Source organism: Lasiosphaeria miniovina (assembly GCF_030549165.1).
Source record: "Lasiosphaeria miniovina strain SMH2392-1A chromosome Unknown B0T26scaffold_2, whole genome shotgun sequence".
NCBI lineage: Eukaryota > Fungi > Ascomycota > Sordariomycetes > Sordariales > Lasiosphaeriaceae > Lasiosphaeria > Lasiosphaeria miniovina.
This window is the reverse complement of record NW_026848221.1, coordinates 4,388,056-4,413,185: the sequence shown is the minus strand read 5'-3', so window position 1 is coordinate 4,413,185 and position 25,130 is coordinate 4,388,056. Positions and strand designations below refer to the sequence as shown.

The 25,130-nt window shown below is 55.8% G+C and overlaps 11 protein-coding genes across 11 annotated transcripts; 7 read left to right on the top strand and 4 right to left on the bottom strand.

Moving 5' to 3' along the window:
* Positions 1–1,285: 1,285 nt before the first annotated feature.
* B0T26DRAFT_672642 (cyclin-like protein) lies at positions 1,286–3,724 on the top strand (the record flags this gene model as incomplete). The annotated part of the gene is made up of 4 exons (XM_060439485.1): positions 1,286–1,297; positions 1,615–2,778; positions 2,838–3,377; positions 3,434–3,724. The coding sequence occupies 4 exons, from the start codon at positions 1,286–1,288 to the stop codon at positions 3,722–3,724; spliced, it is 2,007 nt and encodes a 668-aa protein (XP_060300905.1).
* Positions 3,725–5,254: 1,530 nt separating this feature from the next.
* B0T26DRAFT_155970 (uncharacterized protein) lies at positions 5,255–5,906 on the bottom strand. Its single transcript, XM_060433482.1, has 2 exons — positions 5,802–5,906; positions 5,255–5,732 (listed from the first exon to the last, which is right to left on the bottom strand). The coding sequence occupies exon 2, from the start codon at positions 5,692–5,694 to the stop codon at positions 5,368–5,370; it is 327 nt and encodes a 108-aa protein (XP_060300904.1). The 5' UTR covers positions 5,695–5,732; positions 5,802–5,906; the 3' UTR covers positions 5,255–5,367.
* Positions 5,907–6,049: 143 nt separating this feature from the next.
* Positions 6,050–8,334, top strand: B0T26DRAFT_640131 (mitochondrial carrier domain-containing protein; the record flags this gene model as incomplete). Its single annotated transcript, XM_060437202.1, has 3 exons — positions 6,050–6,244; positions 6,316–7,494; positions 7,570–8,334. 3 exons carry the CDS (start codon positions 6,050–6,052, stop codon positions 8,332–8,334), a joined length of 2,139 nt encoding a protein of 712 aa, XP_060300903.1.
* Positions 8,335–9,413: 1,079 nt separating this feature from the next.
* Positions 9,414–10,476, bottom strand: B0T26DRAFT_155952 (uncharacterized protein). The gene is made up of 2 exons (XM_060433481.1): positions 9,995–10,476; positions 9,414–9,920 (listed from the first exon to the last, which is right to left on the bottom strand). The coding sequence occupies exons 1-2, from the start codon at positions 10,350–10,352 to the stop codon at positions 9,772–9,774; spliced, it is 507 nt and encodes a 168-aa protein (XP_060300902.1). The 5' UTR covers positions 10,353–10,476; the 3' UTR covers positions 9,414–9,771.
* Positions 10,477–11,458: 982 nt separating this feature from the next.
* On the top strand, positions 11,459–12,409 carry B0T26DRAFT_672639 (PQ loop repeat-domain-containing protein; the record flags this gene model as incomplete). The annotated part of the gene is made up of 2 exons (XM_060439484.1): positions 11,459–11,615; positions 11,709–12,409. 2 exons carry the CDS (start codon positions 11,459–11,461, stop codon positions 12,407–12,409), a joined length of 858 nt encoding a protein of 285 aa, XP_060300901.1.
* Positions 12,410–13,739: 1,330 nt separating this feature from the next.
* Positions 13,740–14,804, top strand: B0T26DRAFT_630604 (uncharacterized protein; the record flags this gene model as incomplete). Its single annotated transcript, XM_060436277.1, has 2 exons — positions 13,740–13,816; positions 14,051–14,804. Coding segments are annotated over 2 exons (831 nt in total), but the record flags the coding sequence as incomplete, so codon positions are not given.
* Positions 14,805–17,086: 2,282 nt separating this feature from the next.
* B0T26DRAFT_672637 (hemolysin-III protein) lies at positions 17,087–18,515 on the top strand (the record flags this gene model as incomplete). Its single annotated transcript, XM_060439483.1, has 6 exons — positions 17,087–17,635; positions 17,781–17,852; positions 17,919–18,011; positions 18,087–18,230; positions 18,292–18,384; positions 18,489–18,515. 6 exons carry the CDS (start codon positions 17,087–17,089, stop codon positions 18,513–18,515), a joined length of 978 nt encoding a protein of 325 aa, XP_060300899.1.
* B0T26DRAFT_696609 (uncharacterized protein) lies at positions 18,480–19,646 on the bottom strand. Its single transcript, XM_060441355.1, has 2 exons — positions 19,353–19,646; positions 18,480–19,236 (listed from the first exon to the last, which is right to left on the bottom strand). Exons 1-2 carry the CDS (start codon positions 19,466–19,468, stop codon positions 18,933–18,935), a joined length of 420 nt encoding a protein of 139 aa, XP_060300898.1. The 5' UTR covers positions 19,469–19,646; the 3' UTR covers positions 18,480–18,932.
* Positions 19,647–21,313: 1,667 nt separating this feature from the next.
* Positions 21,314–22,085, top strand: B0T26DRAFT_748314 (uncharacterized protein; the record flags this gene model as incomplete). Its single annotated transcript, XM_060444950.1, has 2 exons — positions 21,314–21,681; positions 21,752–22,085. 2 exons carry the CDS (start codon positions 21,314–21,316, stop codon positions 22,083–22,085), a joined length of 702 nt encoding a protein of 233 aa, XP_060300897.1.
* Positions 22,086–22,444: 359 nt separating this feature from the next.
* B0T26DRAFT_869190 (uncharacterized protein) lies at positions 22,445–23,603 on the top strand (the record flags this gene model as incomplete). The annotated part of the gene is made up of 2 exons (XM_060447884.1): positions 22,445–22,752; positions 23,122–23,603. The coding sequence occupies 2 exons, from the start codon at positions 22,445–22,447 to the stop codon at positions 23,456–23,458; spliced, it is 645 nt and encodes a 214-aa protein (XP_060300896.1). The 3' UTR covers positions 23,459–23,603.
* Positions 23,604–23,952: 349 nt separating this feature from the next.
* Positions 23,953–24,645, bottom strand: B0T26DRAFT_155847 (uncharacterized protein). The gene has a single exon (XM_060433480.1). It carries the CDS (start codon positions 24,415–24,417, stop codon positions 24,028–24,030), a length of 390 nt encoding a protein of 129 aa, XP_060300895.1. The 5' UTR covers positions 24,418–24,645; the 3' UTR covers positions 23,953–24,027.
* Positions 24,646–25,130: the final 485 nt, after the last annotated feature.

Below are 25,130 nucleotides of genomic sequence, written 5' to 3'. Positions count from 1 at the left end.
GATGGTCGTTAGAAGCGGGCAGTCTCCACACCCCGCGCTCCCAGCGTCGGCGTCGGCGTCGGCGTCGGCGTCGCCCATCGTTTCTTGAGATCCTAAATCAATTATCCGCGGCGGTTCAGATGCCGAAATGTATAGAGAGATTAACAGACGACGCAGACTTTTCAGCAAGGCCTTGTTCAAAGGCGAGCGCAACGGCCGTCGCGGACTTGATCTTGGCGTCTGCTTGCCTCAATTCAGGCCTCAGTGCTGCGGGAAGAGTCACGTGGAAACGCGACGAGCTGGCGTCGGTTAGCTCCGCGGGACGACGCGCTTTCTGAAGCTGTCAAGATGCGGCGATTAGTCGGCGAGAAAAGGGAAATTGATGTCGCAAATTAGACTTGACGCTTTCTAAGTGACTTGCGACAATATTGAAGCAATCGGGAATACTTATATAACAATATGGTGAGATATGCAGACTTTGGCCGTGTTCTGAATGTCGAAAAGTTGACGCGACTGACTCCAAAAGCCCCTCAATGGTATTTAAAGTAGCGGGTTACGTCATTGGCTTCGGACCCCACTCGACACGCGCTCAAAGCGGAGCCGGAAGAATGGGTCGCCCGGAGTGATGGTGCCAAGCTGACAGGGATTGCACAGACCACTACTTTGACAATGTCCGTGCTCTGTTTACATGCCTCAAGTTGTCAATAAACAGAAGGAGCAACATACTTATTTTTTCACTTCTGGGCATGCACGAAGAACTCGGGCCCCAACCCGACATCCTCACTTTCCGCCTCAGAAAAGTGAAGGAAAAGTGAGCACCGGCGGTAGGAACGGCAATTACCGTCCTCGACCTGTTATTATTTCTCTCATGTTTGAGATTTAAGATTGCGGTCGACGTGTGACGCGCTGCTTCCTATTGTCTCGACCTTCGACTAGCGACTGCCTCTTCTCCCATCCCATTCCCTCCCTGCGGCCAACTCGTGGCGTTCGACCAGCTCCTGGGCCCCGAAAGCGACGACAGCTTGGCCCAATCTCGCGACTTTCTTCATCTATCGATACCGTTGTGTCAACTGGGCGCGCTATCCTCTTGTGTTCTACGCGTTGCGTGCCTGTAACTGGGGGGCGCTCAGAGACCATCGGAGCAACAGTATTGTCATCGGGATCCCGGCATCTTGTACTTCGTATTTCGTACCAACGTCGAACCGCCTGGCATTGTGCAGCATTCATCCCATCTTCAACCGCCCGAACTCGTAGTCCCGACTAAGGAAGTCAAACGACCACCTCGCTACGGCTTCAGCTCCCAACAATGGACGCCAAGGTACGCAACTTAATCTTCTCCACCAAATCTCTGTAGCCTCCCTATTTAGCCCGCCAACCTACCTCTCTACCCTACCTTAACCTACTTCCTTGCTCGGCTTCCTAACCACTGCCCTTCTCCTCAACTTTCTCTCTTCACAACCGGTCTTCACCGTTGGCACATTTGCCAATCCTGTCTTTACCGCGTGCACTATTAACCCTCCGTTTCGCCGCCGGCGTAACCTGCGGCGTTATCGTTTGTGCGCACGTCTTCTCCCGAATATACCCAAACTACCCCTGCTTCACTTGCTACGGTACACTGACAAATCTTCACTTTAGCCTCAACGTCCCCAGCGAGCCCCTCCCCCTCCAGCCAACGGGAACGAGAACGCGCCCCCAGTGAAGACCTTGATTCACCAGCGTCACAAATCTGCCGTCAACCTCAAGGCTGTGACCATGACTGGGGCCCTCAATGCCCCGCCGAAGCGCACTGCGTTTGGTGATGTTAGCAACGTGGTGAGGAGCATCGTGGACTATGATGGGAAGGACGCGTCCAAGGGACGTGTCAAGCCGGTCATCGCGGCTGTTACCTCCCGCGAGCCTAGGGTCGAGGACAAAGAAAATAGTCGGGCCACAGCTCAGTCATCAAAGTGTCTCAGTAATGGCCCCGTCTCGACGGCGCTGTTGGGACAGGCTGCAAAGCCAGCTCTCCGAAGCAATGTGCAGTATTCGCAGCAGCACATCGCCTCGGCAGCCAACCCGCTGGTGAAACCGGGACCCGCCAAAAAGGTTGCGAAGATATACCAAGACAAGAAGGACCGCAATGTCGCTGTCCGTCCCGAGGTCGGAGCCTCCGTTGATGACTTGCTCGCTCTTGTAGACAAACAGATTAAGAATCCGCGCCACTACAAGAGCCAGCCTCAGCTCAAACTCGACCAGCCCGTTCTCAGACGCACTCAGAGCAAGTATCTCCACAAGGCCGACGAGCTTGTCGAGGTTGAGGATGGCAGTGACCTGCCCGACGATGTTACCGAGGTGGCTTACGAGGACGCCGTGGAACGCTTGTCCAAGGATTTTGAGGCGTCAATTGAGGAGGACTTGGTCGGGGGAGCGGATCTAATTCGCTCTGTCCAAGTCGAAGATGTCGTAGAGCAGCACGTTACCACTCACTCTGACATTGCACATTCGCACAAGTCTCTTCCAGCCGCACCGATAACTTCCGAGCCCGAGGAGTACTGGGACGAGGACGAGGAGCAGGATCTCTACGACGAGCAGGGTTTCACGACGGCCCATTCCTACCGATCTCACGGCGATAACACGACTGGCGGGGTGACCACTATAGTGGCACCGAAAGTCACAGCGAACATCAAGAAGGAGCTGGAGAGGGCCTTGCACCATGTCCAAGAGACCCAGACGGAGGAAGAACTCGAGGAGGAGGCTTGGGATGTGAGCATGGTTGCCGAGTACGGCGATGAGATCTTTGCGCACATGAGGACTCTCGAGGTATGCACCTATCGTCCTTCCCCTTGATTCTTTGACGAGTTGCTGACAATCTCACACAGGCAAACATGCTTCCGAACCCTCATTACATGGATATCCAGACCGAGATCCAGTGGTCCATGCGCTCCGTCCTCATGGACTGGCTTGTCCAGGTCCATCACCGATTCAGCCTCCTCCCGGAGACTCTGTTTCTGACGGTCAACTACATTGACCGTTTTCTCTCGGTCAAGGTCGTGTCTCTCGGAAAGCTTCAGCTTGTGGGAGCCACAGCTATGTTCTTGGCTGCAAAGTATGAAGAGATCAACTGCCCTTCTGTGCAAGAGATTGTGTACATGGTGGATTCGGGCTACAACATCGAAGAGATTCTCAAGGCAGAGCGTTTCATGCTTAGCATGCTGCAGTTCGAACTTGGCTGGCCCGGACCCATGAGCTTTCTCCGTCGCATTAGCAAGGCGGATGATTACGACTTGGAGACGCGGACTCTGGCCAAGTACTTCCTGGAGATGACGATCATGGACGAGCGTTTCGTTGGCAGCCCCCCCAGCTTTATTGCTGCTGGGGCGCATTGCCTCGCGCGCATGTTCTTGGCAAAGGGTGATTGGGTAAGTCAAATCTCTTCTCTCCCAAGGGTCATTCAATGCTAACTCAAACTTTGCAGACACTCGCACACGTTCACTACTCTGGCTACACCATGAGCCAGCTCAAGCCGCTCGTCACGATGCTCCTTGAGTGCTGCCAGGACCCGCACCGACACCACGGGGCCGTCTTTGACAAGTACTCCGGCCCCCGGTACAAGTATTCTTCCATTTTCGTCGAGGAGAAGATGGTCAAAGGGTTCAAGCTGCCCCTGCCTGCCTTGCTGCAGGCTGCGCGCAACTCGTCACCGTTCGAGGAGTCGCGCCTGACCAACTTCGAGCCTATCATTCCCCACATCTCGACTGAGGCTTAACCGCAAGCCCCGACCGTACATCGTCTTCGATTCACTGTACAAAATTTGCGCGCCAGACTCACGGTGCCCTAGTACCCTATCTTGGCCGCTGGGAAACTGGTCATTTCTTTCCCCCTTTGACCCCGACATAGAGATCGATATGGGTGTACACTTTCCTACTAATATCAGCATGGCGACCCCGAATGGGAACTGTACGAACCTATATCGCTATTACCACCGTCGCAGTACCCTCGTCTTTCGCGCCTCAGATTCCAGTTACACTCCTCCGACTAAGGGATTGCTTAGTAGTTCGAGGAGCAGCCGTCTTGGTTACTGGACATTTCAGGATCTGATGCCCAAGTTACGACACCCCCCTCCTCGGCAGCACAATCACCAGCTACACTATACACGCACGCACACATACACAAACCCCCTCCCCCGCTATATCACGAAGCGACGAGACATACGATCGATTCCTTTACTTTTGGGAGATCCCTTTGCTATTTCTATTATTGATCTTGCCGTCTGCGAGCAGATAATGTTGGCGATGAGGATCACTGGTTGTTTGTCTGCTTCCTTTGTCATGGCGTTGAGGAATTTTATTATATTTATTATTTGCACTTTGAGACATCACGGGGTGGCTGAGATAATGAGACGGCATCCTGGCGGGCGTAGGAATTGGGATGTTATACTGGGGCGCGCTTGCGGAAGACAAGGTATGAGCATATTTTCTTTTAGAGAGATACAGATGGTGGACACTCTGTGTTATATTCTTATTATATCTTTTGCTCTAAGCAAATACTTTTGGTGGGCGGAGGGAAGAATATTGCAAATCTTCATTTTCTCGGCGAGAAAAGGAGTTTTCAAATAATCTGAACATTGCGCGCGAGGGGAAAGCTCAGCTTGGCTGATGGGCTTTCTCTACGGCACTGAAGAGTAGTAGCTTAGCAGTAAATAGACATGGGAATGGAAAACGGTTTTCGTAATTATCAGTCCTTGAGTGTGTGTTGCGTGTGGGTAAGGTTGTATTGTTTCTGTTTGATTCAACCGCCGTCTTGGACGTGCATTGGCTCGTCTCGAGTCTCTCGACCTTGCGGCATCAACCGCCACACACTCATGTGTGTATGTGTGCTAGCGGCTTGTTTACACGTCACAGGCAACAGCACTAATAGTGATTATCCGGCACTTACAAAACTCACAGTAAAAACCATACGGATCCAATGAAACTTATTGTTACTTGTTGCTGACCGTGGAATTTCGCATTCGAGCGCCATTGCATGCATGGATTTTCCAATTCGATCGATCATCTGGAAAAGCCACAAACAAGCTTTTTTCCCTTGCATGTCAGCAACTCGTGCTTCCTTCCTCTGGTTGGCGGGATCGTCCGATATATCCAATGACATACCCCTGCCGTAGAGATTTTGATTCGGCGCTAGCATGCTTCGGGGATTCCGTGGAAAACGTGGAACGTTAAAATCTTCAAACCGCGCTAAACTTTTTTTTTCTTTGGGACAGAAGGTTGTGTGTTGCACGTTTTGGCCTCGGGATTACGTGATGCCGCTCTTTTCTTTTCGTGTCTCCGACGGTAAAGCGTTTCCTTTTCGACAGAGCTTTGTACTTTCGGTGGTGGATCCCCCCAACTCCAAATGGCGGAGAACCCCGAACTAATTCCTCCTGGCCTGGCCAGTGGGCTTTTCTCGGCTGTTTGGGCCTGCCCAGCTAGCCCTAGCCGTGCCAGCCCAGCCGCCCGCCAAGGCTGAGCTGACCCCCACTGTAACCGACGAATTGCCACTTCGGATTGGACGGAGCATGAGAGAAAAAAAATAAAGGCTCAAAAAAATTAGAGGGTGAGATAGAGCTCCTGTTTCGGCCAACAAGCCTACCCTCTCCAGGTGTTCCTCTCCTGCACCCCTCCCTCGGATATCCACCTGCGACCTACGCTGCGCCGATCGCGACGTTCGTTTTCTATACCATTGAGTCACTCTTTGCATTGAGTGCAGTGCAGTGTCGTTGCGTTAGACGTTGGGCTCTGGACGTTGGAACGCTGGATTCAGCTTTGCCGCCAAGCTGCTGACCCTCGTGACAAAGCCAAATTTACCTTCACGTTGCTTGGCTCTGGCTACTCCCGAGTTAGAGCTAGCTGTCGCAAATTGACTCACTCCCGCCAACCCTCTCTGTTTTTTTTGCGAGCGAGTCGGCATTGAGAATCGGCCCACTCAACACAACGCGCGATAACACGGTGGCATCCCCGCGATTGCTTGCTGCCGACCTCTCCTCTTAACCCGTCTCGCTCCGGCAGGCACCTCCAGCTTCGTAATATTCGCGCGCATACTCGTGTCAACCACCATGGCCAAGGTCGCAGCCGTGAAGGAGGCCGTCAAGGAGACCCTCATCGGCTCCCAGGAGCCAGAGGTGACACAGCTTTCCGCCCAGACCAAGGCCCGCTTCAGCCGCCATGCTCAGACAGACCTGGAGACGGGCGAGCTCGCTCTGGGGCCCGAACAGTTCATCGACGCTGTCGCCCCCCCGAACGAAGACTATGTAAGCCGAGCAGCAGCTTTGCTGTGTCGCCGATAGCGAATTAGCTGACGCGTAGGCGTGTTTGACAACAGCACAAGATAAAGCGGGAACAGTATTCGATCCTGTTCCGCGTCGCCGACCGGAGGAATAGGGGCAAGGTCAACCTCGCCGACTGGGGTTATTTCGAGAACCTCCTCGCCAAGCCCGACGCCGAGTACGAGATTGCCTTCCGTCTCTTCGACGTCGACCGCCTCGGCACCGTCAAGTACGACGACTTCCGCAAGCTCTACGAGCTCAACAAGGGGCCCGACAGCATCCCCTTCAACTGGGACTGCGAGTGGGCCAGGCTGTACATTGGCAGCAAGACCAAGAGGCACAACCTGGACTACCAACAATTCTCGCAGATGCTGCGTGGCCTCCAAGGGGAGAGGATCAGACAGGCCTTCGAGCTCTTCGACAAGGATGGCGATGGCTTTATCGAGCCCGAGGACTTTGAGCGCATCATTATGGAGACGTCCAGGCACAAGCTCTCAGACCACCTGCTGGAAAACCTGCATACCTTGTGCAACATCACGCAGGGCAGCAAGGTGTCGTATGCCAACGTTAGGGCCTTCCAGAACATGATTAAGGAGATGGACCTGGTAGAGCTCATCGTTCGACGCGCCTGCGCAAAGAGCGCCGACGGCAAGATAACCAGGACCGAGTTCCTCAACCACGCCGCCAAGGTCACGCGCTTCACCATGTTCACCCCCATGGAGGCCAACATCTTGTTCCACTTTGCCAGTCTCGACGAGCCGTCAGGTCGCCTTGGCCTGCGGGACTTTGCCAAGGTTCTCGACCCGTCCTGGCGAAACCGGGGGATCCAGAGCGACGAAGCGGGCCCTCCAGCGGACAGGACTACTTCCCAGAACTTCTTCGCACAAGCTTTTGAGTCGGGCTACAACTTTGCTCTCGGCAGTTTCGCTGGCGCCTTCGGTGCCTTTATGGTCTACCCCATCGATCTGGTCAAGACCAGGATGCAGAACCAGAGGTCAGCCTCGGTGGGCCAGAGGCTGTATCTGAACTCGATCGACTGCTTCCGGAAGGTGATACGGAACGAGGGGTTCAGGGGTCTGTACTCGGGCGTCGTTCCGCAGCTCATCGGGGTGGCGCCCGAGAAGGCCATCAAGCTCACGGTCAACGATCTTGTTCGAGGATGGTTCTCCGACAAGCAGGGGATCAAGCTGTACCATGAGATCATTGCCGGCGGCACTGCCGGTGCCTGTCAAGTCGTATGTCATCCGTTTGTTGTGCTGTACCATGACCGAGCTCTGTTGTGCGGTAATGCTGACTGGGGTCTGATTTAGGTGTTCACGAACCCCTTGGAAATCGTCAAGATCCGTCTCCAGGTCCAGGGCGAGGTTGCCAAGAGCGTCGAGGGCGCGCCCAAGCGGTCTGCCATGTGGATCATTCGGAATCTGGGTCTGGTCGGGCTGTACAAGGGAGCCTCGGCGTGTCTGCTGCGCGATGTGCCCTTCTCGGCCATCTACTTCCCCACATACGCCCACTTGAAGAAGGACCTCTTCGGCGAGTCGCCGACCAAGAAGCTCGGCGTGCTCCAGCTCTTGACATCGGGCGCCATCGCTGGAATGCCGGCGGCTTACCTGACGACACCTTGCGACGTGATCAAGACGCGGCTGCAAGTCGAGGCGCGGAAGGGCGACACTACGTACACAGGCCTGAGGCACGCCGCTAAGACGATCCTCAAGGAGGAGGGGTTCCGGGCCTTCTTCAAGGGCGGGCCGGCGCGCATCCTGCGGTCGTCGCCGCAGTTCGGCTTCACGCTCGCGGCCTACGAGCTGCTCCAGACGGCGCTGCCATATCCGGGCGGGGTCAAGTCGGAGTCGAAGCTGGGCGGCGGCGGCGTGGTGGACGTGGCGGCGGCGATGAAGGACACGACACCCGACACGCCGTTCGTGCGGTCGCGGAACGCGCTCAAGATTCTGCTCGACCTGGACGAGAACCTTGGGCGCACGAAGCTGGGGCCGAACGAGAAGGGATGGAAGGTGCTGAGGCAATGGATACCAGCTGAGGGGGGTAGCAGCAGCAGCAGCAGCGCGAGCACGGCCTAAGTATGGCCACTTCAAGTTCCTTCATGCTTGGTTGGCTTGCCCGGGCCTCTGCGTTGTGAGGGTCACGGTTGCACTTGTAAGTTCCGGCTAGCGGATGGGCCCGCGTGCGGGTTTATGCTTTGCTGTGCTGTGCGGTTCGATGTGGTGTGGTGTGATATTGCACTTCGGCAAACCCCCAACCTTCCCGGTGCCTGCTACCTCACCTCCATTACCCCAGGCGGGCGGCAGCTGAGACCTGCGCCTGGCCTCACCCCGCCTCGCACCTACCTTACCTACCTACCCCGATCGATGAACCCGCCCCCTCAGGACATATACTGTACAATGCAGGGTAACACAGTAGGCGGGCAATGCAAAGACACGGCAGTTGTGGACATTTTGGGATGGTTGGCTCCACAAACACACCGTGTCGGGCTTTACATGCTTGCATTGTTACCTACGACACGCCATTTTCTTTAATTCTGGGCACATCATTCGTGGAGAGAGCAAGCCCTCTTTGTTGTTGTTTGTTTGTTCGGATCGCATTTGAAGCAGAAGCCAAAAATGGAAAAATCACGACAAAAAAATGTTTGCATTGGTTGGTTGGTTGGGGAAAGCATGTGTGCGTGCATTATCATGGGGGTTTCCCTTTTTTCTCGTCTTTTTCTTTTCGTTCGTTAAATTTGATTGACCATTCGTTCGCACCCCCTTTTTACTCTCGTCGTATTTTTGCTGTCGTGGAGTAATTAAAAGAGGACGTTTGCTCTTTTTTCCCCATCTTCTATCCCCCATTCTCTCTACCGTATAATTAGTTCTTACCTTGTTCTTCTCGCTCGCCCTCTCTCTCTCTCTCTCACCGTCGGAGTGTATCAATCATCTTGGTTCTAGTGACTATTCTGGTTTTGCCCCCTTGCTTTCTTTGTTGTAGATGATGGGCGACGTGGTTTAGCAATTGCCTCGCCTGGTGGGTAGGTACCTAGAAAGAAGGACGGACGCACACTTGGGTAGATGGGTAGCAGATAGATAGACAGATAGACGGACGCACGAGTCTGCAATCTTTGTTAATCGTTTTCTATTCTTTCGCCAAGGGCGTGTGTGTGTATGCGTAACTGGTGGGCGCGAGCATTTCAATACACTTGGCACATGTCCCAGAGGATATCCATCCGCCTCAGTCAGGAGTCGGCACCACCACGACCTCCTCCTCCCCACCCAGCCAAACGCTTCCGCTCCAACTCGTCCTCAAACTCATATTCTTCCCTCGCAGCCCCACGCGCCATGGTCATTCCCGCCGCAAGCCAGGCGACGTAGCGCTCGTAACCCGGCGGGGACTGCCTTATGCGCGCGCGCCGCAGCCCGCGCACGCCCTCGAAGCGCCGTAGCGCGTCGGCGCTGGCGCCGCCCGCGAACTATATTTCACACGAGATTTTGAGTTTTAACATTAAGTCGTTCTTTTACTCCTTGCTACAGTTCACGAGAGAGGGATGTAAGGTACTTATAACGTACGGCAGAAAACCCCCGACACACTGCGAGCTCGAGCTCGCCGGCGCCAGCAAACGCCGCAGTCACGTCGTCCCGTGTATAATCCGGCGCGAAGTCGAGGTTGACTTGGACTAGGGACCTGCCCTTAGTGCTTGGAACTGATAGATGGGGGGGGGTTATAGAAGCGGGTTAGGAGGGGGCATACCCTTCCACCGCCGGATGCGCGTGTACGCGGCCAGCGTGCTGCTGCCAGAACTCGCCGTGGACGACGACGACGAAGACGATGATAATGATGGCAGCTCGACAACGGGCGGGAACCACGGCTCGAGGCGCGGCTGCGCAGTCAGGGCCGCGGGGTGGGCGTGGAACACGTTCTCGCCGTAGAGCACGGGGGCAGCCTCGTCGTGGGTCTGCACGCACACGACGAGGATGGCCGGGTGGATGCTGCGCGACTGCCGCTGTGCTTGTCTTGCTAGCGGCGGGTAGATGAGTAGCTCCTTGTATATGAGCATGCGGAGCTCGAGGGGGATGGTGAGGAGCGAGGGTTGGCTGGGCTGAGGCATTATTTATGCTTGTGCGGTTTTGGGGATGGGAGATGAGAGGGTTGATACAAGATCAAGGCGGTGGTGACGATACAAGAGAGGTGGTGTATACGCGTAGAGATCATCATGACATGGCAGATAGAACAAAGGGGCATCACGGCAGGGGTCGGTCAGCCCAATCCCAATGCCCCCCCCGCGCCCATCTTGGCGGTGAGTTTCTCTCCATGGCATCAATCATGCCAAAGCCAAATCCAGCCCAACCTAAGCCAGTTACGTAGTTGCCAACAAGCAAGCAAGTAGGTAAGTAAGCGCGACTACACAAACAGTTGTCAAGTGTGCATCAACCCGCCAGCCAATCAAGCATCGGGCATCGAGCATCAACCATCCATGACCCGGTCCCATCAGGTTGGGATGCCCGCTGTAACGACCACGCCGGCCTGTGGCACAGCCGCCGAATCCGCAAACGGACGTGGGCTCTAGGCCAACAGTCGCGCACCGTCGCTCAGCTCCGTGCCGCAGCCCTGTCATGTATACTGCGTATGTCGGGTATATGCAAGCCTGCAGGCCTGCTGCTGATGCCGATGCCGATGCCGGTGCCGCCCGTCGCATCTCGGCCAAACCTGTCTAAACAGATGGCCGGACATTGGAAACTTGCAAGAGATCTCGACTGCCCTCTAGATGCAGCCTAGATGGACGAGATGGGCGAGAGAAATGAGTACTATACATCATAAGACATAGGCTGAGACATACCCGCCGTTATTCAGAGTTTGCAGGTGATTTTGGACTCTTAATGAGTTGCGCATGACAGAAGCACCGCTGCGGTTCACGGTTACACAGCGGCCAAAGAAACATGCCCTGCCCGGGGCTGGGTTAGGTGTCCAGCTAAGGATACGTAGGGCGGGGGCTGGGGGTGAAACAGCGCAGCGCGTGTTGCCTGCCCCGGCCCCCTGTCTAGCACCCCAGCCCCAGGCCGTCTGACGCCATCGCGCCCCCCCTGGAGGCGGCAATAAGAACCGCGAACCATCCGCCTTTCGTCGCAACACTATCACAACCACATCGACACGACAGCAATCGCGGCGCAAAGGAAGACACATGCCCCGGATAATAATGCAAAGGATACCGCGGACATGGCCGTCTTTGGATTCCTCGAGTCGTTGTCGGCGACGTTCGGTTGGCTGTATTTTATAGCCTGGTCGCTGTCCTTCTACGGCCAGCCCTCGCTCAACTTTGGCCGCCGATCGACGTCGGGCACCACCGTCGACTTTCCCCTGATCAACACGCTAGGTATGTCCCTTCTCAGAATATATGTACAGCACAGCACAGCACAGCACAGTACCTTGGGACGGCTGCTAACCTCTCCCTTGCGATTGCTGGCAGGCTTCTCGGCCTACTTCGTCTCCAACGTCGCCTTCTTCTATTCGCCCCTGATCCGCGCGCAGTACGCCCATCGCAACAAGGGGCTCACCCCCACGGTGCAGTTCAACGACATCACCTTTGCAGCGCACGGCCTGCTGCTGTCCGTCGTCACCAGCAGCCAGTACTTCTTTCCGCGCGCGTGGGGCTTCGCGCCGTCGGCGGGCTCGCGTCCCAGCCGCTTCATCCTGGGCATCTCTGCGGGCTGCGTCACCGGCGTCGCCGTCATCCTGCTCGCCGTCGCCGGCGCGCCCGACCGCGACAGCACCCACGACACGCCCGCCAGCGCCTGGCTGTGGCTCGACGTCGTCTACGCCGTGTCGTACGTCAAGCTCGTCGTCACCGTCATCAAGTACTCGCCGCAGGTGCTCGTCAACTACCGCAACCGCTCCACCAAGGGCTGGAGCATCAGCCAGATCCTGCTCGACTTTGTCGGCGGCGTCCTCAGCCTCGCCCAGCTGGCCATCGACAGCTACCTGCAGGGTGATTGGTCTGGTGTCACGGGTAATCCGGTCAAGTTCGCCCTCGGCAACGTCTCCATGTTTTACGACCTCATCTTTATGACGCAGCACTACGTCCTGTACCGCGGCGCCGACGCCAGAGGCGGCGAGACCGAGGCGCTCCTGAGGGGGCCACGCGACGACGAGGAGCGGCGGATTGATTAGCCGGATGTTGCCCGTTTTGCCTTGGCTGTATGACACCTGCGATTGACGCACACCCCCCTTTTTATTCATTTTTTCTTCTTTTGCGGCGGTTGGATGCCGGCCATAGGGCGCCTCGATTTTGGAGTTTGCGCTTGTTTTGAGCTTTCGGCTCTTTTGCTTTTCCGCTTCTCCACAGCTGCAGACCCCCCCTTTTTGAGAAGAAACTTTTTGCTTCTTGAGCCACAACACAATAGACATGAGATTCTTGACCTTCTTGACGAATACTGCGTACTGCGCTGCACTGCATACTGTACCATCACGGTAACTCACAAGCACCTGCTTTTTTCCATCTGCCGTAATGAAGCTGCATTCAGAATTTACCACCCAACTCCTGCATAGCTTCCTCTCTCTGCCGGCAAGTACCTTGGTCAAGGTACAAAAATAAAATAAAATATTGGTTGCGGGCAGGTGGCTGCTGCCAGGCTGGCCACAAGCTACTACCCTGTAGTAAAGTTTCGGGAGGGGGGTTAAAAGGGGGAAGGGGGGAAGGGGGAAGGGGGAAGGGGGAAGGGAGGGAGCCAGCGGACAATCTAAACTGCGGCGGCAACCACAGCGGGGGATTCTACGTTTTTTTTCCACCGATGGCCGGAGAAATCCAAGCCGGATCACAAGGGCTGTGAAATCGCTCCCTCTCCACAGGGCAGACTACCTTGGTTCTTGCAGAGCTTCCCAAGGCGCTTCGCCCGACGGTTGTCGCTACTTCATCTTGGGTACAATCTTCATTTTGGCAATAATTCGGCCGTGTCTGGGATGGGAGCATGAGTGGTCTTTGATGCTGCGAGCTCGACCGTCGCCGCAACATCCATCCTCACTCGCTGGCACAATCACCGGCTGGTTCTTGGTTAGGAGCCTCCCCCCATCCACTGGGAGTGGAACCGCCCATCGACAAGCAAGATACCCACCCCAACACACACCGCAACACGCCGCTGACCAGTAAGGACAAGCACACGAGAAAACTAGACCCAACCGCCGTCTGGAGCTTGTTGTAGGCCGGGCCAACGGGACAATACAGATCACAAATCACAGCAGCAAGACTAAGACTTCGTGTGCCCTCTCCCCCTCTCTCTTGAAGCCCAACCACCGCTCCGCCATGTCGACCTGGCTCAGCTCCACTCCTCCGCTCCAGCTTGAGGCCCTCTACCTCGACAGGCACACCAAGACGCTCTACCCGGGGCCCACAGCATTCCCCGACCCCACCGCCAGCAGGCCCCGGGCCCACGTCGTCCAGGTCTGCGCCGTCGCCCTCTCCCGCGAGGACCTCGACCGCCCGCACAACAACGCGGACCGCCACATCCCGGGCTATGAGTTCTCGGGCTATGTCGTGTCGGCCCCGTTTCTCTCGCCGTTTAAGCCGGGTGCGCAGGTCTAGTATGTTTTTTCTCTGGTTCTTTTGTTTGTTTGGTTTCTTGTTATTTATTGTTTCCCGTTTCCTCTCTTTTCTATTTTTTCGTTGCCGCCTTGTGTCCCCCCCCCTTTTATTTTGTCTCACACCAAGTCTTGTCGTTGGGTGCGAAGCAGCACACCACATCCCATGTTTCCATGTTGGCCACACAGCGCAACCAGCTAAACAACCCTCCCCCCTCCCCCCCCCAAAAAAAACAGTGGCCACACCAGCTTCGACTCGCAGGGTAATGCCCGGCCCTTCACTGTGGCCCAGTTTATTGAGCTAGCCGTCCAACCGACGCTTCTCTCCTGGGAGCAGTGTGCAGCGGTGCCAATGAGCGCGCTCACGGCCTTCCAGGCCCTGTTCGACCAGGACCTGCTCAAGCGGCCCGAGAGGAAGGAGCACTGGACGCCCATGGGCAAAGGCATGCTGCCCGAGCCCAACCGGAAGAAGCTGACGCTCATCACGGGCGCCGCCACCCCCGTCGGCACGTGGGCCGTGCAGCTCGCGAACCGCGCCGGCGCCGGCCACATCGTCGCCACGTGTCCCGCCCGCGACGTCGGCTTTGTGCGGGCTCTCGGTGGCGCGCACGAGGTGCTCAACGAGCGCGCCGAGGGCGACCTGACGCAGTGGCGGCGGTCCAAGTTCCACATCGTGCTCGACTGCGCGGGCCCGGCCGACAACATACTCCAGGCGGCGTGGGCCGTGGTGCAGCCGTACGGCAAGATCGTCAGCGTGGTGGCGCGTGCCAGCGACCACCGGCCCGCCCACGGCGTCGAGCCCGGCGTGGCCACGGGTTACTCGCTCGTCGGCCCGGCGCCCGACGAGCTCGAGCTCATCAGCTCGCTGCTCGACCAGGGCCTGCTGCACGGCCAGCTCGACAAGGCAAACATCTTCGACATAGCCGACTACGCCCGCGCCCTCGACCGCCTCCGCAACCCCGCCGCCCGCGGCAAGGTCGTGCTGCGCGTCAGGACCGACGAGCCGCGCCCCATCATCGACTTTCTCGCCCAGCACAGCGTCGCCGACCAGGAGCTGGCCGCCGGCGAGTATTACGGCGGCGACGACACGGACTCGGACTCGGACTCGAACTCGGACTCGGACTCGGACGTTGAAATGGAAGACGTGCCGTCGAGCAACGGCAACAGCCCCCTGCACAGCCCGCAGCAGCAAGTGCCAGCCATCAACATGATTCCGCCGCCGCCGCGCCAGATGGCGGCGCCGCTGCTAAGCCACTGCGGATACTCACACAGGTTTGTAACCCGCGCCGAGTCGGCGGCGGCGGTAGCCGAGTACGAAGCCGATCGCGCCAGCAGCACCATCCCCACGCCCGCCTCAGTCAGCGCTGCCGCCAGAAACGACAGCAATACTAATACTAATAATAATAGCAACGCGATGGATTATGCCCCGACAAACGACACCGCGGCGGCCAACTGAGCCCCGCAGGCAGTTCTCGCGGCGACGTGTCTAAGGTCTACTAGCAGCCGTGGACGGCGGGCATCAGCTGCGCGAAATGGCTCTGGCCGACTCAAGTGAGTTTGACAGCGAGCAAGGAGGGGCGGGAGAGGAAAAGTGCAAAAAGAAGAAGAAAAGAAGAAGAAAAAAAGAGAAGAAAAAGAACAAGAAAAGAACAAGAAAAAAAGAGAAGAAAACGAAGGAAAAGAAGAAGAAGAAAGAAAAAAAAAGAACACAAGCAAGGACAGAGACAAGAGACAGCACGCTATAGTATTCCGCCACCAACAAAACCTCGCCCAAGGCTATCATCATGATGCATATTAAACGAAGACTAAGACTAAGATCAAGGCTAAGACCAAGAACTAGGAAAAGGAAGGATAAACAGGCTGGCTGGCTAGGTGGCTACTGGAAATAGAGAGAGCTCGGGTACGAGAGAGAACTCAGGTACTGAAGAGGACTTGGCACCTACCTTACCATACCTAGGCTAGGATACCGGGAGGGCTAGGCGGTGGGCGGTGGGCGGTGGGCACGGGGGTGGTGGGTATGTATTCTTATTTACACAATTGCAATTCTATTTTTATTTATTGTTTTGTCCGTTCAAACTCATGGATGGGAGGCCAGCAACCAACCGCGGGACTAATGGACTGAACGCCCTTTTTTGGTCTGCAGTTCAATCTGGGGTTCCTCCTTCTGGCCCGGTCTGGTCTGCCAATTCCCATGTCAGGGGCCATATCGACTCGATACCCTTCATACTACTACCTTGGGCCCTGTTCACTACGACGCAGCAGTGGGCCATCAAATCGGGGCCTGAACTGCTCCGTTCGTTTTGAAGCTAACGCGGGGATACGGTGCTGCAGCTCCTTGGGCATTCATTCCCCGTGCGTTTGACAGAAGCTGGTAGGCTAGTCGTAGACAGGTTGCAGCCCATTATTCTTTCGGTTAGAGTCCATTTCTCCGAGTCCATGGTTTGCATTTTGCTTGCCAACAAGAGTGTGTAGCCAGGCCGCAGGTCAGGTGCCTGAGGTACATGGACGTAGGTGAAAAGTACTGTACCGGGGTTGGGTAAGGTAACTAATGGTGGGGGCGGACAACTAAAACAGGGCTTGGTTTTGCTCCATCAACCGAACAGGGGTGTGTCCCTAGTCATCCATGGATGGCATCCTGAAACTAGGTTGGTTTCCGTAATTAAAAACCCCGTCTGGCCCCCGCGTGTTCGCGGCTCCGCTCCTTGCCTTACGTCCGTCCATATTTGATTCCTTTTGCTTGCTCACTTACACCGATGTTCCGGAAGGTCGACCTCGTCCTGTATGTTCACCATTTCACGGTAAATAATCAACCGGAACGGCTTGCTGGGGCCATACCTAGTTCGTGACATTTCAGGATCCCCGGTATTGGCCTTGAAATAATCTGTCAACGCAACAAAAGTCTAAAGGAGATCACGGATAGGGGATCTTACAGGGTTTGCGCACTGCCAGACCCAAGAAGGGGATATTTCGTCTTGAGGACGTCGTTGTAAGAAAACCGACTGCTGGCTGGCCGGGTGTCGTCCAATACGATGTGGACGACTTAACCACTGTGTAGAGAGCACTATCCAGCCGTGGGCTTTTTGCCTGCTTCCTCGGCGAAAGCCCTCCATCCCTTGCTTCGCATGATACCTTCTTTGCAAGCGTCTATCCGCTCCTCTCTCTGCCTTGCCTGCAGCAATCCGCATCCTTCGCCTCGTCTCCATCATTTACAGCCGCTGTTCTTAATCGCCAGCGCAGCCCGCTCAGATATAATTATCTCATAAGAAAACGACAATGTCTGGAGGAGCAGGACTAAAAAAACGGCAAGTGCCGAAAGTCGCTACGAGCAGCACCACGAACAGCGCCCAACCCCCGTCAACGGCCAGAGCGCGGACGGTAACGCGGCAGGAGGCTTCCGAATGGCAGCTCGACAGTGAGTACATCCTCAGCGGCTATCGGCCCGAGAAGGCAGACTATCTGGAGCTGTTCGCCAGCCTAACTTTTCTACACAACAAGACGTGCAACGTGTACACGCACCTAGTCGGAGCTATCCTCCTACCGCTCGTCGCGACTGTCTTCCTGCGGTACCTAGGCGAGCCGCAATTTCTCAATGTCTCGTCCGCGGACTATGCCATGTTTGGAATCTACTTCTGGTGTGCCGAGATCTGTCTGCTCTTCAGCGCGCTCTACCACCTGCTGCAGCCCCACTCGTACCGCGCAGAGCAGGTCTGGCACGCAATGGATCTGCTGGGCATTGTCGTTGTGACGGTGGGCACATTTGCTTCCGGGATATATTACGTCTTCTTCTGCGAGGCGAGCTTGCAAAAGTTGCACTGGGCTATTGTCAGTCTCTCTCTTTCTCTCTCTCTCTCTCTCTCTCTCTCTCTCTCTCTCTCTCTCTCTCTCTCTCTCTCTCTCTATCTCCGAGCGACCTTCGCTCCTACATAGCAGCTAGGCCAAAATCACTTAACACAACACAAATTTCTAGGTCTTAACTACGGGCACGGCCACCGGTGTTCTAATCTCGAATCCCTCGCTCAGAACGCTGCGGTGGCGGAGAGTGAGGGTGGGCGCCTTTGTTGTTTTTGGCGCCTCGTCCTTCATACCCCTGCTGCACGGAGTCTAGCGTTACAGGCTCGAATACATGCTCCAGTACTCGGGCATGAAGTGGTATCTGCTCGAGCTTGTGTTCTATGGCGCCGGTGTCAGCCTATACGCGGTATTTCTGCACGCTCACCCGGCATGCTCCATATTCCCCGAGAGACAATAATAAGTCTGACGAACATCTCTGTAGTTCCGAATCCCGGAGCGCTTGCCTCCTGGTAGATTTGATATCTGGGGAAGCTCGCACCAGATCTTCCACGTCGCCATCTTGTTCGCGATGTACACGCACGTCACGGCTCTGCTGCAAGGTTTTACAAGCTGCCATACGCTGGATGTGTGCCAGCTCCAGGGTGTCCATCGAGAAAACTGAAGCTGTCTTGATCCACCATCTTTAGCCATTGGTTCTGTACTGCACCTGGAGGGCTCTGGAACTACGCTACGGACATGCTGCAACATACTCGGGGTGGGATTCCTTCCTCGATGGCACTGTATGTATCCTTATTCAACATATATATATAGTACCATACCGTGTCCATACAATAATATATTTCGAGTCAGAGCCGGGGCTAGAACCTGAACCTCACCCACCTAGACGTGCCTCAAGCCCAAAATCCCCTGAGTCCGAACCCTCTAAGAAGGAGCCCAAGCCCATGGAAGCATCGGCCCGGAAAGGGGAGACGACACCTGGGACTCCTTTCCCTCGGAAGGCCAATTCTAGAGACGGCGCCATTCTCCTCGCTCTGGATCCGTTACGCTAGAGATACCTCGGGGTAGGTGATTTACCTTGCCACGCCTATTTGGTGGTCTGTGATCGGGTCTCGGGCTCCTCCATCGGCCTGCGGACATGATTTCGGCGGCACCTCAGTGTGTGGAATGTGCAAGCTTTGGAAACGGTACGTTTGCCATACCTAAGGTACCTTACGTACGTTGTGCAGCAGCTCTTGTATCAACTTGGCAAGAAAGACATCTGCAATCTCAATGTCAGGCTGAACTACCTAGGTAGCGCAGGCTAGGAGCTGCACTACATCCAAGTCCACTATGGACTTGAAGAAAATGAATGGAGACGGGCAAGCCCCGCAGCCTCGACATCGAGCCGGGAACGGGGTGTCGAACCCGGACCGGGCCGCAGGACCAACAACCACCTGCGCATCGGCAAATATGTTCCCAGCCGTCCTGTAGGCAGGGGAAGTTTCCCGTGGCCGTTGCCCGTGGCTGTTGCCCCTGCACTTGGCTGGCCCTGTACATTTATCTCTCGTCCCTCGCTCAGGGTGAGAGTCCGGGTTGCTAAGCTGTCTATGAGATACAAGACAAGTAATCGTGCTAAAGTTGTCCAAATGTTGCTGCGCTGTTTATTAACGGCCTTGTACGAGAGTAAAAGGGCAGGAGGGGGGGGGGGAGGGGGGCATGAACCGAGTCGGAAATGATTGGAAAATATTGATGGTACTGATTAACTCACACGATCGACAGCCGCGCTTGTCGTTTTTGAATAAAAACGACAAGAGCAGAAACAAGACCGACGAGGCTTTGAGGGAAATACGGTGGGATGGGTGATAGTCGCATCGTCTCATTCATAGGCCTGCATGTGATCTATTACTAAATCCTGTTCCTCTATACTCTCGTCTCGACGACAGCCTCGTCATTCATTCCAGTTTATGGTTCCCCTCCCTTGAGAAGAAACAAAATGCCTTGCGCCGAGCTTTGCCTGGCGCATCCTGGCGCTTTATCACGAAATGGGCGGGAGGGATTCCCATGTTGCTGTTGGAGACAGTCGGAGCCGGAGTTGGAGCTGAAAACGCAACGGCTGCTGGCCTTAGCCGCTTGAGCTTAGCGGATCTTTATTAGATGTTCGCGTGCATGTTTATCTGCATGGACTTGTTCCTGATACTTGTGTTGCAGGTCACGGCCATCTCAGCCTCGTCGATTCAAAAGATGATTTTCCCTTTTTTTCTTTTTTTTTCTTTACCCTTCTTTTAGATAATGGTTATGGGCGATATTTGAGGCGGCATACGAACAAAATACAAAGGTGACAGTTTGATACCAGGCGTTTTCTTTCATCTTCCCCCCCACCCTTTTATTTCGTCAATTGTATTCGTTCTTTCTTCCTCCCTTTTTTTGTCAAGTTTTCGTCCCCCCCCTTCCTTTCCCTAAGTTGCCTTAAGATTATAATCTAACCCCTGAATTTTTATTAGTAGGGGACTTTCCAAGATTTAAATTATGGCTCGCCTTGAAGGTTTTTCGCCAAGAGAGGCAATTGCTACAAGAATCCCTATGGTAGAATCTTCAAGATATTGCTCTCTCCTAGAAATACCTATTAAAGATAGATTGGCCTTCGGGGCACACACGCTCGATGTCGGTTGCATCAGAGGTCCTCGCCATCACATGCAAAAGACTCGACGATATAGTTTTCTGGGGTAGAGGCTGGGGAACAAGGTTTTGTCTACCTTCTCTACGTGGGTGCTATGGGCGCGGCGAGGTCAGCACCCTCCCCTTCACAGCGCAGCCTACCACCCCAGACCGTTGGGGTTTTGCTAGCCGGGCTATGGCGGTTGGACTCCCGGGGGAGAGGGTCTGTGTGGGGAGATTGCCGGGCTGTTTCCTGTTTGCCTTTTTGAGTTTCTGTTTCGCTAGCGCCCCCTAATGCAATGCGGGAAATCGTGCAGCACGCCGCACCTGCAGCGGCCAAGGGGGAGACGGGCACGGCAGGGGATGGTGTGGCATGGTGTGGCATGTGTCCCTTGCGGCGCCTCCAGGGAATACAGGAGTGCATAGCTGGGTTGTGTGCGTTGCAACTAGCTATATTGGCAGTCTTAGATATAAATACCTAGATAAGATGGGGAATTGCTGGTTCTGGATAGCGAAACTTCGTGCATTCCATTCCATGTTTCTGGTCGAAACGCGGGGACCTGGCGCTGGGCCGTCATGGCGAAATCAACGGCTGGCTTGGGTGGTTCACCACGTAATGGGAAGCTCCCCGTTGTAACCCCTGGACTAGCTAGTTGCGAGATTGATTCCGGGGCTACGGGAAGCGCCAAAACGGTTCATTGTCGTCATGACCGGCCGCGCTGTGCGTCTAGCCTGATGCCTGGCCAGAGTTTATTTGTGACAACCTAGCCAAGACTGTAAGACAACAGCTCGATATATTATCGGGACACGGGGGCCTGCCTGCCTTTATTCGTCTTACCTCTTTCTCCCAGATTGAATCTCTTTATTCAAGTCTCGCTCTCTCCCATCAAAAGACAGAAAGTAATTATCAGAGTGTCCAGAAGCCAACAAGTTGGGCGTAAAGGCCGGGGACACAAGCTCGCCAAGCATTGAAAGTAAACAATGCGTCTCCACTTTCCCCCCTATTCACCACCACGTACATCCAGCTGACGACAGCGACTAAGAAAACAAAGACGAACGAGAACAAAACCCAGAATGTGCCACTTTGCGACCTTCCACTTTGGGGGCTGCGGGGACTGGGCCCTGTTCCTCCTGCACTGCCAGTATCAGACATCGGGCCAGCTCTGCGAAGGATCGCGGCGCGACGTGGTTGCGCGGTACTGGACCCGCCTGCGATGTCTGGACTGCCACAATGCCGAATGGGACAAGGTCGACGAGGACCGGCTGGCCAGCATCGACGACGAGCTCGCCCACTACGCCCGCGAATCGGCGGCAGGCACCCTCTCGTCCAAGCACCGCTCGAGGCTGGTGGCCAAGCTCGAGCGCGAGGACGGCGACATGGAGAGCAAGGCCTCGCGGTCGAGAGCCTACCAGGAGAAGGTGCTGCTGCATGCCCGCAACTGGTACGAGTCGTCGTTTACCCAGTCACTCTGCAACGGTAAAAGAACCCCTCTAACATGTGTGAGCACACAGGTCCCGCAGGCACGCTATGGCGTTGTGGAACTGCCATTACGGCAAGGGACTGGCTGGAATAACTCTGGCCCAGCTGCAACTGACCAGGCCGCAGCTGGTGAGGATCGAAACAAAGCTGCCGCTGAAGGAACCGCAACGGCTCCTGGCCCACAAGACGTGCACCACACGGCCCGGCGAGCAGCTGAGGAAGCTCGGCGCAAATAGGTTTGCCAGAGAGATGATGCGCAAGACGGCCTGCCGGGGAGCACTCACGCTGCATCTTGCCAAGTCGCCGTCGCCTCTCACCAGCCCAGCACTGGCGCAAGCCTCGGGGCCAGGCCAAGCCGCAGACTGAAACCGAGACCCTGCGAGCTGAGGAGAAAGTGAGAGCACAATAGGAACCGAAGTGAACACCAGTGAGTCATAGGCAACAATAGGAAGCCCTGAGCGGGTCACAATAGCGACCTAGGAGAACAATAGTGACGGGCGAGAACAATAGCAAAGGGGTGCAGTGGAGACGCAATAGAACAAGCCGGCAGCACAGAAACAGCGGCATCCAGCACGACTAAAAATTAATGTCGTCCCCCTCAACCCTTTACCCTTTCCTCTTCTTTGTTTCTTCGGATTGCGCCCAGACTAGCTTTCCTCTCCTTCGTTCGAGCGAACGACCAATCAAGCTTTTTTTGTCCCAAAAAAAAATTACGACTGGCCAGCATGGCCACCACCACCCCTGCCGGCAACGGCAGCGGCAGCGACGACGGCGCCGGCAACGGCAGCGGCAGCGACGACAACACCGGCAACGGCAACGGCAGTGGCAGCGACGACGACACCGGCAACGGCAGCGGCAACGGCAACGGCAACGGCAGCGGCAGCGGCAGCGACGACGGCGCCGGCAACGGCAACGGCAACGGCCAACGTGGCCGAAACATGAAGGATTGGGCGCGGGCGCTGCGTGGCTGCATCACCATCGATGGCAACTCGGCCATCGCCGAGTCGGACGAAGAGTCCGACATCGAAGGCATGTTGGACCGAAGCTTCTTTCTTTTTACTCTGCCTCCCATCTCAACCCCATTTTTGCGGATCTTATGCTCACACATGCCACCACTACTTCAGGCTTTGCCTTTGAGTTGTTGTTGTTGTTGTTTTTTGGGGGGTTAGGTACGGTATCTATCTTGATGCCCAAGCCGCTATATTGAGACCAGTTTGTTCCGCCCTTCCCTTTCCTTTCCCACGTGCCCTTCTCCTAACCTCCCGCCCTATATATGCTTACTTCTTCCTCACATGCATATCAACAGTTGATATCAACCCCCATCTATTCATTCTCATTCTCCCGTGACATATGTCCAATCCTTTCACCCCTCTGTTACCGCCAGAAAGACAAACAAAACCAGCCATCAAACATCGGTATTAACAAGCAACTCCCTCACAGCTCCGCCGGTCCCCGTCCACCGACGGGAGAGAAAGGCCCCCGAGGGGGGAGTTTTGCGAGCCCTTTTGGACTTGAAACCTGGGTCCGGCGCCGCCTCCTCCGGCACCATCGCCACCGCCACCGCCACCGCCACGACCACCACTGCTGATTCTTCTTCCTCTGCTGCGGCCGCCCCCACCGCAGCCACCACCACCACCACCGCGCCGCCGCCGCTCGCGTGGAACGCGGGCCGCGAGCAGGATCCCGCCCTGATCGCCGAGATGGACGTCAGTGTCCGAGACTTTGCATACCCCGCCTAGAAGCAGGCGGTGAGGAATTCGGGGCTGGGCCGGGCCGATGACGACGACGACGGCGACGAAGAAATTGGGGCTGGGCCGACGGCGGCGACGATAACGGCGACGACGACGGCGACGACGACGACGACGACGACGACGACGACGACGAGGCAGACTTGGGTGGGGGGGCGCGGGTGTGCAGAGTTTGGGCCGGGTCCCGTTTGGGTTGGTTCGTTCGGGCTGGGTCGTTCGGGTTAGGTCGCTTGGGTTGTTCGTCTGGGTTCGTTTTGCCCCTTTTTATCCCTTTCTTTTCTTTAATTCTAGTCCTTTACCTAACATGTCCGGACTAATGAGAGAAAAGAGGGGCGAAGTTCTCTTGCTGTCCCGGACGGCTTCTCTTCGTCGCTAGGTTCTATGTGGCCCTTTTACAACGGTGCGGTTGAACTTGTTGCTTGATGCCACAGGAGACCGGTTTGCTATTCGAACATCCGATCAGGGGTTCATTACGGATTGACGGCCTTTTTTACTAAAGAAATTAGGGTTGAATTATCTACACCAGCTGCACAGCTATCATCCGACAGAACCCCAAGCGTCTATTCAGTTAGTACAGCAGAAAACACTTGGGGAACCAGCCAAACAGGACAATGGCAGTTCAACCAGAAAAGGAAACCCCCCCCTCCCCCCCCTAGCAAGCTACCTGCGGTCCAGTACGACCACCGCAGCCAAAGAGCCGAAGCATTAGCCGCCGGAAGCCACTGCCTACCAGAGCAGAGAGGAAGTTGAAGAAGATGAAGACGGACGACCGAACTCCCGAACCGCCTGATCTTCAGGTCATATCTATCTTGCAAGGGGCAGCTGCGCGGTCGCCTTCTCATACCCTCAAGAGGCAGCATCTGAGTCCAGGTTATTCGGCAAGGACTAGAAGACAACCCAAATTCCAGACACAGCCAACCAACCTCCAGGCACCAGCTGTATAGAGCCATTCGAGAATCTTGCTGTCTCAGAAGCCATCCTACCCTGCTGAGCCTACCAGAGTTGCCACGGTATCGAGCCACAGGAAGAAAACTTGTTTCGATCGCGTATTTGGTTACTTCCCCCAGACAGACAGACGCCGCCTTGTCTCGTTAAAGGAAGTGCAAGATGGACTGGACAAGGACTCCAAGGAACGCCTCTCGACGAGAGGCGGGCAGCAAGCAGACACTTTGACCTGGCGAACGGGGGTCCCCGGCCGGCACCGCTTCATCGGGCGCGGGAAACCCAACTACGGTCTGAAAGACGCAAATTGAATGGTTGGTCGGCCATATGCCCGAAGTTGTTCTCGTCTGGGCGGCCCACCGACCGCGGCGGCCAACGTAATCACGAAATACTATACATATGTCCGCAACGAAGAAAAATAGATTGGTGTCGTGAATCCCTCGCAGCATTGCTGCAAGCTCGGCATGCCGTTTCAATCCAAGAGAGAAAATGTGTCATGCCACCCGCCTGGAACGGACGGCGGGGGATCGAAAGTCGACGCGTTTGTCGACGCTCCGTCAGTAAGGGCAGCGGCTGACTCGAGCATTCTCCGAGCTGGAGTGGGCGAAGATGGCGGAATGATCGCGGCTCGGGCTGTGAGCGAGGCGAATCTGATTTTCCCGAGTTTGACCGGCGATGACGGATATAGGCAGGCCAGGTCGTCGTCCCGGCCAGGGGTTGA

What these genes read in the sequence shown, in the direction of transcription:
- B0T26DRAFT_155970 (XM_060433482.1), bottom strand. Translation starts at nt 5,694, where the DNA reads ATGCAAAGAGTGACTCAATGGTATAGAAAACGAACGTCGCGATCGGCG.
- B0T26DRAFT_155952 (XM_060433481.1), bottom strand. Translation starts at nt 10,352, where the DNA reads ATGCCTCAGCCCAGCCAACCCTCGCTCCTCACCATCCCCCTCGAGCTC. An exon ending in GCGCATCCGGCGGTGGAAGG is followed by an intron (nt 9,921 to 9,994) that starts GTATGCCCCCTC and finishes GCAGGTCCCTAG; the next exon opens with TCCAAGTCAACCTCGACTTC.
- B0T26DRAFT_696609 (XM_060441355.1), bottom strand. Translation starts at nt 19,468, where the DNA reads ATGAATGAGACGATGCGACTATCACCCATCCCACCGTATTTCCCTCAA. An exon ending in CAAGCGCGGCTGTCGATCGT is followed by an intron (nt 19,237 to 19,352) that starts GTGAGTTAATCA and finishes TAAACAGCGCAG; the next exon opens with CAACATTTGGACAACTTTAG.
- B0T26DRAFT_155847 (XM_060433480.1), bottom strand. Translation starts at nt 24,417, where the DNA reads ATGGCTCTATACAGCTGGTGCCTGGAGGTTGGTTGGCTGTGTCTGGAA.